Source organism: Nipponia nippon, unplaced genomic scaffold (genome assembly GCF_047370975.1).
Source record: "Nipponia nippon isolate SJK-2023a ecotype South Korea unplaced genomic scaffold, ASM4737097v1 scaffold_1, whole genome shotgun sequence".
Lineage (NCBI taxonomy): Eukaryota > Metazoa > Chordata > Aves > Pelecaniformes > Threskiornithidae > Nipponia > Nipponia nippon.
Window position 1 is genome coordinate 114832646 of NW_028262290.1, and position 12724 is coordinate 114845369.

Below are 12724 nucleotides of genomic sequence, written 5' to 3' on the forward strand. Positions count from 1 at the left end.
ACCAGACTGCAAAATTGCAAGCCTGGATGAAGAGCAAGGGAAAAGCCCCCATTGCGAGCACAGTCATGAGCTCAGACACAGGGGGGGGCAGCTGAAAACTGGAGGGATCTGGGATGTCATGTCCCTGGGGCTCAGTAACCTGTCACACCAGGGAGCTGACACCATCACTGACTGCAACAGAGAGAAATGATGCTCATTTTGCCTGTGCTGTGTAACTCAGCGCTGCTGCACCTTCAGCTGGGGCCTGCCATTCCACTTTGTAGAGAGGACAGAGTCCTTCTCTCTTGGTCCCTAGCTCCCCTGTCCCCCCCAGCTACCTCTTCCACCCGCCATGCTTGCTGGGCATCCTCGCCAAGTGGCATGGGAACGGGGGGCACTCCAGCTGGGTCCCGCTTTCTAAAAGTCTGTCTCCTGCCTCTGGCACCCCCTCATCCTCTGTGGGACCAGAGGGTGCCGTGCGCCGCTGCAATGAAGCTTGCAGACTGCTGCCGGTGGGATTGGGATGCTGTCCGCCTCCCCCCGCTGCCCCCACCACAGCTCGTGCTTCCTGTGTCGTGGCGGGTCTGCTCCAGCCGCAAGCAGAAATCAACCTCCGCAATGTCTCTGCTTTCAGTTACAGCACTCTCGGGTGCCAAAATGTTGGCTCCAGCCCTGCAAGGAGAGATTTTATTTCAGTGTAAAAGCCGGCCTGATAAAAGCATCGACGCAACAAGTCAACCCTCTTGCAACGGGAAAGACCAGCTTACGACGCGGCCCCCACGCCTTCCCCGGCAGATGAGGAAAGAGCTTGCCTCTGGCTGCAGCGCTCAGCCCTGCCGCACCTCAGTGCACCGCTTTTACACTGAAATAGTTACTCACCCCAAGTGCAGGCTCAGCAGCCTGCCTAATGATTTGTCTCAGGGTGGGGGTGTGAAGAGGCTCCTCTCTCTCCGAGTCAGACGTTGCCCCCATGACTCTCATTTTCATTATCACAGCAAGGTCTTCTCACCTCCAGTAGAGCTGATGCAGAGAAAGGGGCTTATGGACAAACAGCCTGAGTGCTGAAAATCCAAAAAGTTGGGCTGAGGATAAAAATACCCCTGGTGTTTCCATTTCCTCTGTTATACAAGAAGACAGTCTCCACTGAAGATGTGAGTTTCTCTCCCATGTTTGTCACAGTACCACAGAGAGGGGGGGAAAACAATAGCTATTTTTGGTTCAGCTCTGCCGAATAGAAACAGAATTCTTAATCACAAGCACAATCATGCAGGTGAGCAAACTCATGGAGCAGTCTCCCAGCAATTAAATTTTTTGATGTTGATTAAGTCAGTTGGACACTTCTGTGTCTATCGAACCAGGCCCAAAGGGAGATTTGCTTCGCATGAGAATTAATAGAGCCGTTGCTGAGTTTGTGCAGTACTTAATGCAGTACCTTGGGCTACTAGATGCTATATGAATATAAATAACAATAATAATAGCCTGACTACTTGGGAAAAACCCACAGAGCTGAACTTCAAAATGTTTGCTCTAATAAACTAGTCTTTACTGTCACAGAGAGGATGCTTCTGGTCATGCTATTACACCCTCCCCACCTCGGGCACCCGCAGACCACACCTTGGTTATTCAAATGCTCTCCCGCAAATGCACTTACTCCAGGCGAGATGCTATGCTTCACAGGACAAGCCGATAAAGAAAGTCTTGACTGAGTTTTCAAAGGGGTCTGCAGTTCCAGTTGTGGCATCAGCCTCAGGCGCCGCGGCTGAAGTCTCTGCACCTGAATTTGGAGAGTCTTCCTGCCCTCCGGTGGGAAAGGTGCTCCCCAGGAACGTGTGCCACCAACGTGTGCCATCGGCTGATCTCTCTGTTTCCCCCATCTACCTGGGCTTTTATCAGGTGCCCTTGGTCCATCTCTCTCACTCCTCATGGTCTGCTGGCACCTCTTATTGCCCCACCATGGGCCATGCCCCAGGGGACACCCTGCTTATGTTTGGGCTCTGCTGGCCTCAAAGTCTTTCATTTAGACTGATGTCATCAGGAGCAGCTTTTGGGCTGGAAATTGTAAATTACTCAGGAAAAGGGTTGAACCCTGGGAGGAGGGAGGAGGAAGGAGGAATGTCTAAGGGGACTCACTGTAGTCCCACCTAGGGTCCCTGGTTTTTGGATAAAAACATGCTCCCCCAGGAATTCAGATTTATCCTCTAGGAGAACCTATCTCCTGTGTTGGACTATTGGTAAAACCTCAAGAGGTTAGTGTCTATAAATTAAAGTTAACTCAGACTATCCTTGCTCCTACTACAAACCTGCTGTCTTTTAAGTCATATATATATCATCTTCCTCTAGGTTTAGTGGCAGAAAAATAATTCACTGTTGGCTGCAGCATAAGAAGCCACTACCCTCTAACAAAATTAACAGAAATCTCCCTGCATACCAAATATCATCAGAAATGCTGACCAGTTATCCTAGCCTTTAATGGGTCTTAATTCTGCTGGCTAAAAATGGAAAATAATTAGTTATCTAAAAAGGACAGGGGGAAATCAGCTGTCTTCAAATGTAGAAATCTCACTGCTTTAATTACTTATGATGTGTGTGAGAATATAAACTTTTTAATACTCTGACATCAGTAGAAAAGCACTTCCAGATCTGGACAGTCATTAGCAAATATTGCTTACTTTTAATTTAATAGCTATTTAGATGTGATTTATTTCTCATCATGAGCTGGGCACATATAAGGTAATGTAGATAGGCTTCATAATTAAAGGTTAAAAACAGCTCTAAATTTTTTATAGTTGCACATGATTTTCTTTAGAAACAAGATTCAAGAAATTGACTCTGCTGTCGCACTTCAGTGATAGGTTTCAATGCCTTGACAGGCTGAAGGATGTTTTCTCTGGAAGAAATTCATTGGTATTATAATGCCTACCAGCCATTAGAAACTAGACTCTGGTATTAATAAAATGCCTGTCTCTTTTAGCGATAGTTTGTCCCATCTGCTATTAATTTCTGAAGAGATAAGAGAAACCCATAACCATTTTGCTCAGCAGCAGTAATCTGAAAACTCACATGTCAGGAAGTACTTCTCTCCATGTATTTGAAAATAGTGTGTAATAATAAAATGACATTTCCAATAAGTTCGGAAAAAAAAATCATACCCCAATAATAAAATCAGAGCTAGAGAAATTCATTTCTTAGCTGTGAAGCCTCTGGCAGTTTGAGCAGACTATTTAACTTAATCCACTTCTGCCGCACACGTTTGAAAGGCTCTATAATTAGAATTATACCTAGGGATGTCAAGAAGTGTCTGGATAGTGAAAGCTGCCTCTCTAAGTTTCAGATTTGTAGATATATTTGTCTGAGTAAAACTCTGCTAAATGGGATTTCTGGCACCTGACATATCCTCCTTTGACATCCTTTGCTTACTTTCCTGGGTGCTCGAGACCTTTCTTGCCCCTCCAGCCGTATTGCTGTTCCCCAGCCATAAATTAAACGTACCCCCTGGAAGACAAGGAGGAAATAAGCCCCCAAAAAGTGGCCTCGGACACAAATAGCTCTCTGCAAACCCTGCCGGCCAGGCTGTGATCACCCTGCTTGCTCCCGGTGGGACAGGAGCTGGAGCCTTGCTTGGCAAAGCAGCAAACCTCTGCCTCAAATATCTGTCTGCAGCAGCAAGCCCCTGTATAAACGAACCCATCTATCACATTCCTGGTTTTATATAGAAGATGAAGGTTTTCCCAAAACACACTCTTTGCTTCTTCCATTTATAGATGATCATAGGCTCCAACACATCTCTTAAAGCCTACAGATGAGGAGTCCCCAGATCCTGTCTACTAAAGATGATACTGCTACTCCTCGTGAAGATGCTGTTGATCTGGCATGAAAATACCTCGTTCCAAATTCATCTAATCCAGTTCCAGCTCAACCTGGAACAAGACATTCCTGTTTGAAATAAGAGTATTCACATGGGGAGCTAATAAGAAATAAGGTTTTCTCCTCTGAGAAGGGGACATGCATGTGGGTATTCTAGGTGCAGGCAGACCATGGATATACAAAGTTACAATACAGGAATGTTTTCTTTTTCACTATATATTCCTTTCCTAATACTTCCCGATACCCATTTTGCCTTCTTTCACCACCTCTCAGCACCGAGCTGATACTTTCAAAGAAAGAACAGCCCTTTATAACCTCAAGATTTCATTCCAGCATGGAAATATCTATATGAAAAGTTAGGATAGTTATTTTCCCATATACAGCCAGAGGATTTGTTGCTTTGAAAGGTAATTTAGAAAGAGATCTGAGTGTAAAAGTCTTTTAACTCAGACTTTGTTTCCTATTCCATTTACAGTGTTAATGTATTTCATAGAGATACTGAAGTGATGGAATATAATTATAGGTATCCATATTCAAATATGTTGGCATATACAAGACCTTTCCCCCCTACATTTGCTAAGCATCATAAAATATCTTGGAAATGCTAAATGGTACACTATTACCAAATCTGTCACTGGACATAAAATTACATATAGTATACTGGCTAAAGACATTTTTGAAATATTAATATCAATATAGCAGTATTTTGAGTGCGTTGTAGCTCTGTAACAAAACCAGCAAACCCTGGAACATCAATTCTCATTTCTGTTGCTTATGCAATAGCAGTGAGCCACTTCAGACCCCTAACTTCAGAGCAATATTTGTTCATTATTGTTTCCTTAAGACACTCTGATAATAGTTATGCCGGTACAGAAAATTCAGTTTCCATCTAGTGGAAGACTCTGGTATCCATACCTGCCAGCCAAATGTATCCCTAGTGTTTCCTGCATTACACTTCAAAGAGCCCTATTTAACAAAATCTATAACCCCAGGCATTTCCAATGGAAATGCTTTCTGCATTAATTAATAGGAAAAAAGCGTATGTATGTGTGCCATTAACATATCTTTCTTTTCCAAATCAGGAAAGGGTATTAAAAATTTACTGAAGCCTGAATGGTGGGAGGGAGAGTTAATGTAACTGGATAACTTCATCCTTGTCACAAAGGTTTCACCATTTTAAGATTCTGAATGCACAAAACTTGTTTCAGAAATACAGTTCCTAAAACCACTGAAAGTGATTGCCTTAAACATAAGCAGAAGTTCATTATAGGGCTAACATATGAACAAGAGTGGGAGGCACACACGTTATGGCAGTCAGCAACCAGACATTCAGTACTAAATAAATAAGATTATCAGAGAAAACTTACACTGAAGGCAAGCATCACCAATGTAAAACGTACAAGATTATCTATGTCTACAAATGCACATATAAATATATACAATTGTGTATTTACACACGCATACATGTATATATGTCAGTATGCTAAGCACACCTTTTTATTGTGAACAATAGATACATTTGCATTTTACAGCCATAAACTTTCAGTAAGACTTGGGGTGATTTTGAAAATGAAATTTTTACCATCATTTGCTGAAAAATATGAATCCTTGAGGAAAATATTCCTATTTTAGTAGTTGCTTTAGTATCTCTACTCATGCCTGTGGTTTTTCTATCCAAAGTATAATCATAGGAAAAAATATTATGATCAAATTCGGTACTTAATACTGATCATCAGGCCAAATTTTGCCACCGAGTAAACTGAGCAATGTTGGTGAAGTGAACAGAGGTGCTGTGGCTTGGCACTGGTTTAGCTGTAATCAAAGTTGATTCCCAGCCTTTCAGAGTAAAATACATTGTGGTGCTACACTGATATTGGGCATGGCCTTTTTACAGAACTCATTGAGCTGTAAATTATACGTCCTGTCATGGTGCCTCCCCAGACAATATGTGCACAGCCACTTTGTCTGAGCGCAGTTATTAAAAGCCTCCAGCTCCATTTGGCATGTTCCATTGTGTGAAGTTATTGGGAACTCCAAACGTCACCGGTCCTGCTGCCACTCTGCAGGGCATATTTCATCTCTGCACTCATGCACAGCTAGGCGGAGGCAAACTGTTGAGGACATTGACTATCACACAAATCAACACAGGTAGAGGTCGGCATTTTACGCTGCTGGGAAGCTTGGAAACATCCGTACTTTAATGTAATCAGAGCTGAAAATATGTTTCAAAAACATGCTTCTTCATACGCTAGGAATTATGTGCTCGTGGGTGAATGGAAGAGGTGACCCGCAAAGGTTGCTGAGAATGGCATTATATCGAGCACAAAGATGGGGAAATCTGCTTCGCGGCTGCTAACCCACAGGATCTCCACTCACTAGCAAAGAAGACGGAAAGCGCTGCTGTCCGACTGCATTGAGCGCGCCCTGACTGATCGCCTCATTCCAAAATGGGCAGCCAAAGTTAATCGTCAAAAAAGCAGGGCAGCCTGCTGCTGGGGAGGAAATAAATAAACCCTGCTATTTGCAAATGGTTCTCGCGATTATAGTGCAGAACCCCCAAAAAGTCAGCCTGGAAGAAGTGCTCTTACACAAGCCTCTGCCCTAGCAGCTGATCTATGGCATCTATGCCGTTCCAAAGGGACAGGGTAGACACAGATCATTTAAGATTTCTAATGAGGTCTCTACAGTCTTCTCAGGAACTGATGACAGTGCTCACTTATCACTACCACTAGAAAATTTTCTCCCTAACCTGAATGTCCCTGCTGGTATCCATTTCCGTTATTTCTTGCCATAGCTGTTATGAACCTGGAGAATGGATCACCCCTTTAATGTTTTTGAGGACAAATATCATGTCTTTTCTCAAGTTTTTCTTCTCTAGACTAATTAACTGTAATTTATTCAGTCTTTCTTTATAGCTTATGTTTGGTTTTCTCCAAAACCTCCTGTCACTCTGCATCATGCTTGATGCACAGCCCCAAAAGGGAAGGCAGAAATTCCTCTGAGGCTTTGTCAATGCTGAGAAAGGTAGCGGGTTACTTCACATGTCTTGCAAGCTAACTTCTGTTCACACGTCTCAGTGTACGCAGTGTGTGTGTTCTTCGTGACAGCATGCCATCATCGTGCCACTACAAGCCCAGATGATCTTCCCTAGGGATGCTACCCAGCCGGTCGTTCCTCATCCGCTATGTGTGTCATTGTTTCTGCTGAAGTGCCTTCAACATACCCATATTGAAATGATCTTTTTGGGGGGCAAGTACTCCAAGTTTTCAAGATTGTTTTGAATTTAATCCTGCCCTCCATTGTACTTGCAAACCTTTTCAGCTTTATATGAGCTCCTAATTTAATAGCACACTGTTTCATTATCCTGGCTAATGAAAATATGGAATGATACTATGTTCAAAACAGAGGTCCAAGAAAGACCTCATTTTGTACATCCTTCCGCTTTGGGAATGAGCCACTTGTAATTACTCTCTGAACAAGGCCACCCACCAGTTTTGTCTTGCCCTATAGAAGCTTAAGCAATGTCACATGTCTCTCAGCCATTAAGTTAGTGCTGAGGTGGTGCCAAAAGCCTTACTAAAGTCCAGCTGTAACATCTGCTACTTCTTCTGTGTCTACATGACATTATCCCATCAGCAAAGAAAATTAGATTGATCTGACACTGTTTCTCCTTGATAAATCCAGTGAGGCTCTTACTCATATTTACTTTTGAAAGGTGCTTTTATGAAGTTCTATTAACTATTGAAGGATTTTTCTAGGAATTGATGTTTAACTGACTGATTTACAGTTCCCCAGATTTCCTTTCTTCACCATGCTGAAGAGATGAATACAGTAGTTCCCTCCTGTCTTTCAGTGTCTCCCCTGCTTTCTGCATCCCCCAGGGCAGCTTCTGCCTTTCCTGAGGTTGCTTCGGATACTTCTGGATGAAGTCACCTTTGCTAGAGAACAGGACAATTTGTAAAGACTCTTTAAGGGCTCTGTCATAATTTAGGGTGGTGGGGCGTGTGGAATAAAACCTTTAAAAATTAATCAGAAATAATAGAAAAATAAAGGACATGATCTTAGGTATGATGAAACATTAACACCAGTGTCAACAGTCACCAGTGTTACTCTACTGTCTTTGGGTACCTTAACATTAACTTAAGTAAAACATTGCTTGCCCTGTGAAATGGGCATTATTTTCCTCATTTGACAGACTGGGAAAGTCAAAGACCTGAGTATCTGAAGGGATCATTCATATTAATTTTTGAGACAAAAATACACAGCATCTTGTTCTCAGGATGCCCCACTGAAATTACCAGGCTGCCCCTAGCAAAAGAGTTTCTAGGTCTCGTCCTGGATAAATTCCTTAAGCCATACTGCCAGTCACTAACAAACCCAGAAACGAAAACCAGGCCTAGCATCCAGCTCCCAAACCAGCGCACAGAGCCAAAACTCACTGTCTTTACATGAGAAAAAACAGCTTCATGGGTCTTTGCATATAGGGAAACTTACTAAAGCCCTTTTATCTACCATGCGGAAAAAGCAGAAGAACATATCACGTGCAAAGTGTGCAAGAGGCCCAGAGGAAGGGCCTGAGCTGATCTCATGGTACGCAAAAAGGGGAGCATTATTCCAGCCTGGGGAGGCAGGAAACGCTGACGGAGAGAAGAGACTGTCAAATGTTGGGGAAATTCTTCTAGTGACAGGGCAAAAGAAAGACCATGTATCTATTTAAGCGCAGGTTGGAGACAGTTAGGAATTGCTTAGGTATACTACATCTGATCTTGTGGCCAGGAGGATTATCATCAGGTCCTTTCCCCCTCTTTTCCATAATTCTAAAAGGCAGTACTATTAAATCCCTTTTTGGGTGGGAACACTTTCCAGGTGTTTTATTTTTACACCGAGTTTTATTTTTACACACCATTATGAAAAGATTTTCTCTGAATGAAGCAGCCAAATTTTTCAAGAAAACGCAGCAAAAAATGATGTGACTTTTTCTATAGTTACTGAGGCTGATTAAAACTTCCCTCTAAATGTTTTCCAACACAATTAAGTTTGCTGTAAAAAAGTCACCTTCTTTTTTAGACAAGTAACAATCTGAAAGCAGAAATGTTTTGGCCAACCTCCCCCTAGGAGTTGTCTGAACTGTTCAGCCTGCTATGGCACCTCACTGGATGCATACCCTCCTCTCCTCCAGCCTTATTCTGTATCAGTATATAGGTGCCTACCCAAAATACATTTCCCAGGATGTGCTAAGGGCAAGGGAGTCCCTTGAAGCATCCAGCTGCTTTCCCAGAATGACCAGAGTATACTGGGGCAGATGGTGCCTACCCAGGGAGCACGACTAGCAAGGGAAACAGAAGGAAGCAACCAAGTTGTATCTCATTCAACGGAGGTGCCAGGGCTGCATTTTGCTCTCCTGCCATATAATTTCTACGTATTTCTTCAAGAAGTGTGATACTCTCGGTGGAAAGGCTTAATGGAAAATATTTTCTTGGTTTTGTTACTGAAAGAGCATCCATTTTCTGGCCGGTTTTGGCTGCTAACATAGCAATCTCAATCATCACAGGAATGATCAGAAATGCCTATTCAATGTGTAGCCACCTCATTTCCCTCAGAAAAGGGAGGCAAATAACTCTGAAAGATTAGGCACTTGACCACACATTTAACTGGGATGAAAAAGTCAATTTCTTCAAGAAAATCTCCTATACATTTGGCAGCGGGCATTTTTCACATTAAAAATGCTACCTTGATCTATAAGGCCAAGAAGACACAGAGGAAATTCTCATGGCTCTCTCCCAGTGCCTTCCCAGATGGCAAACTGAGCTAGCGAGGTCTGGGGTCGAGCTGTTGAAAAGAAATCACAGTCTTCCTCCTACCGCTGAAGCTCATCTCAGCTTAATTTCTGCTCCCAAGAGGGCTGGTCACTGAATCATCTGCAAGAATTGATGTTACCCCTGCTCCATGCCATGGCAAGCGTAACCATCAGCTCTTCCGTGCTTTCCCTTTCCCGCTTGTGAAAAGGAAGAGACACAGATGGCTTGTCAGTGTTTTCAAGAGTTAGTTGAGAGAGCAGCTAATCGGTGAAAGCCCCAAAGGTGGCCGCCTGGGCTAGCAGGCAGCAGCCTGCCTGTGTGCAGTCGCCAGCCCTCCCTGCCAGGCCCGGCCCCTGCAGTTGTAACGCTCTGCATGCTTCATTTTTAGCTTGTGGTTTACAGAGGTGTGGACAGTCTGTTTTGGTCCTGAGTCAAGATCATGTGGATGCTTTTCGCTGAAGGGACACCTCAGAGAGAGCGCCTGGTGTGGGAGGCAGGTTTTTTGGTGTCTCCCCACTGAACAGAGATGCTCAGTGGTCCCAGCAACGGGGCTGGCACAGCTTTTCTCCTTCTGGGAGGAAAAAAAAAGCACAATTTATCTTGTGCAAGGCAACTTCAATGCAATGTGCAGTCACTTTAGGAATTTAGAGCCTTGCTGGGTCTGTAGGATGGGAAGGGCAGACAACGCTCACACCTGACATTTAAAAAACACCAGTGTAAAAATTCTACAGGCGAGCACGCTCACCATCTTTTCTGCAGCATCAAAACCGTAGCTGCCTAAAGATCTCGCCATCAAAAAACCACCACTTCCCTCTCGCTCTGGCTGTTGCTCGGTCACTGTGTGGCTGCCAGCCCAAACAAGGCCAGTCCCTGAGAGCCATTTCTGCTTTACACAACTTGTTCTCATTTTCCAGCTGGTAGCTAAACCCTGGCATGGGCTACTCAAGCCTCACCGCCCTGACTTCGCTCCGCTTTCAGTTCACCCTGCCTCACCAGCACCAAAATCTGCGAGCGCACTGTGGATGGCTCAGAAGTGAGGCAAAAACCTGATTTTATCAAGTTTAGGATTATTATTTCTAATTGTGTTCCTTGAGTCACAGTGAAAATAGTTTTGGGCTGAATGAAAATATTTCCTTTTGAAGGATGGAGAACCATGACAGGGTTTATGTTTACAGCACAAAAGTGCCTTGAAAAACTAAAAGAAGATAAAACATTTTATCATAATGCATAAGACACATGCATCATTTAACATTTGCTCACATAAAAAATACAAGCTACTGTATCTCTCTAGGTATAGAGAGTCTCATGCCAAGGGCATTTCTGGTGCAGAGATGCCCACAGTTCACGTTGACTTTGGTGTTACTGGTCTTGCTCTTAGTCAGCTGAGGCTGTAGGATACCCCCAGCTATGGCTGCTGCAGAGATCACCACAGTCACCAATGTCACATGAAAGAGGAATTGACAAGACACGCTCGCCCCACTGTAGTACAGGTCGTGCAGACACGTGCACTTGTGAAAAGGAAAGGAAATGTGAGGAAACAGCCCTTGCAACTTGGCTATCCAGAGATGACCATCCAGACCACAAAGCTCTCCAGCCCAAATACGGACCAACTGTTTTTAAGAGAAGTTTCCCAGGCAGTGAAATCAATGAGGAGACCCTGGGTGAGTCTGAGGGAAATTGTGCCTTCCTGCAGTGAAGCAAAATGCATCATGAACCCTAATAAATACTAGCACTCCCTAACACCTTGTTTCCAGGTCCTAGACCGACAGATGTTACAGCCAGCTTTTCAGACGCCATTCCCAGCAGAGCGAAAACATGAACTTTGGGAAGCAGCCACTCAAAAACAAAATCGTAAAATAACTCCAGACCCCACGCTGGCCTTGCAAAATCTTCAGTGATTATTTTGCCAAAGACTACGAGTATTTTGCAGTACAGCTGTTGAAATAGATAAAGGAGTGATTTATGATGTGCATAGCAATTCTCAGCTCACCGGTGGAGTAACAAATGAACAAGTTCAGCAGGCAAACAAAACCTGAATACATACCGACGCAGGTTTGTCCTCTGTACAGCCCAGAGGGGAGCGAAGCGGGTGGTGGGGTGTTGCCATGGGGGAGAGGGGAGGAAGAGGCAGCCTTCAGCAGAAGTGGGAGCCAGAGGATGCAGAATAAATTAAGGAATGTTTGCCTAGAACCCCTCATCCTAAGGAAGGAAAAAAAGGAAGAAATCAGGTGGGAAGGGTGCATGTGGACCTGTATTCCCTTAATGCTCAGGGAGCATCCTGCATCCTTGTCTCATCAGCAGCTTAGGGTGAAAGGAGACTTGCACGCCTCTGTAGCTATACTACAGAGAAGCTAGACTGCTTCCCAGGCGGGGGGACACACGTCTGCCCTCTCATGGGGTGCACGGGGGATCCCACACTCTCGCCTCAGAGGTGCTGTCCCATCCCCTGCCCTTCACACACCCCTCTGCCCCTCTCAGACCATCTGGGGTGGCTGTGCAGCCACCCACCACAACCCGGCAAGTCCCATGCAGGTGGGCGCCCCATGACCGGGCTGGGAGGGTGCCCCCGCCACCCCGGGCCGCTCTCCGCACCCCCACACACCCCCGCTGCCCCATTTGCACCTCTTCCCAACCTGCTGGCCTGGGAGGACCACGAGGGTTGCACGAACAGCTCTGGCTCAGCGCTCCCGTGCCTCCTGCGGTAGCAGCGGATGACTAACGACCTTAAACCACAGTACTGGAGCCACTCAGCATTAATAACGCAAGACACTCCCCTGAACAACTAGTGTTGCAAAAAGAAAAAAAAAAAAACAAAAAAAATCGCAACCCCACAAACCCTTCCCCCCCAACGTCACTCCTCTGTCTTCCTCCGCAGACAAGAAAAGAAATGTATCTCTGGCTGCTTCTGTAAGAGTTTTCGACCAGGGTTTCCGTTTGGCAGGACAGAGCGTGAAAAATAAAAGAAAGAGGCCGCTGGGCTGGTGCCACGGGGGGTGGGAGGGATGGGGCACTGCAGCCACAGGGCTCCCACGCTGGGGTTTCGCCAGGGCTTTGGTTCTGCTGGGGTCGAGCTGGGGGGGACG

The 12724-nt window shown here is 44.9% G+C and overlaps 1 protein-coding gene across 1 annotated transcript in view; it reads right to left on the reverse strand.

Moving 5' to 3' along the window:
• The window catches only part of AOAH (acyloxyacyl hydrolase), a 79869-nt gene extending 67464 nt beyond the window's left edge, over positions 1–12405 (reverse strand). The window contains exons 1-2 of the mRNA XM_009464427.2: positions 12275–12405; positions 11686–11840 (exon numbers count right to left, since the gene is read on the reverse strand). Of these exons, the coding sequence (XP_009462702.1) occupies positions 11686–11839 (154 nt within the window). The 5' untranslated portion in view covers position 11840; positions 12275–12405. The remainder of the gene's footprint in view (positions 1–11685; positions 11841–12274) is intronic.
• Between the last annotated feature and the right edge of the window lie 319 nt (positions 12406–12724).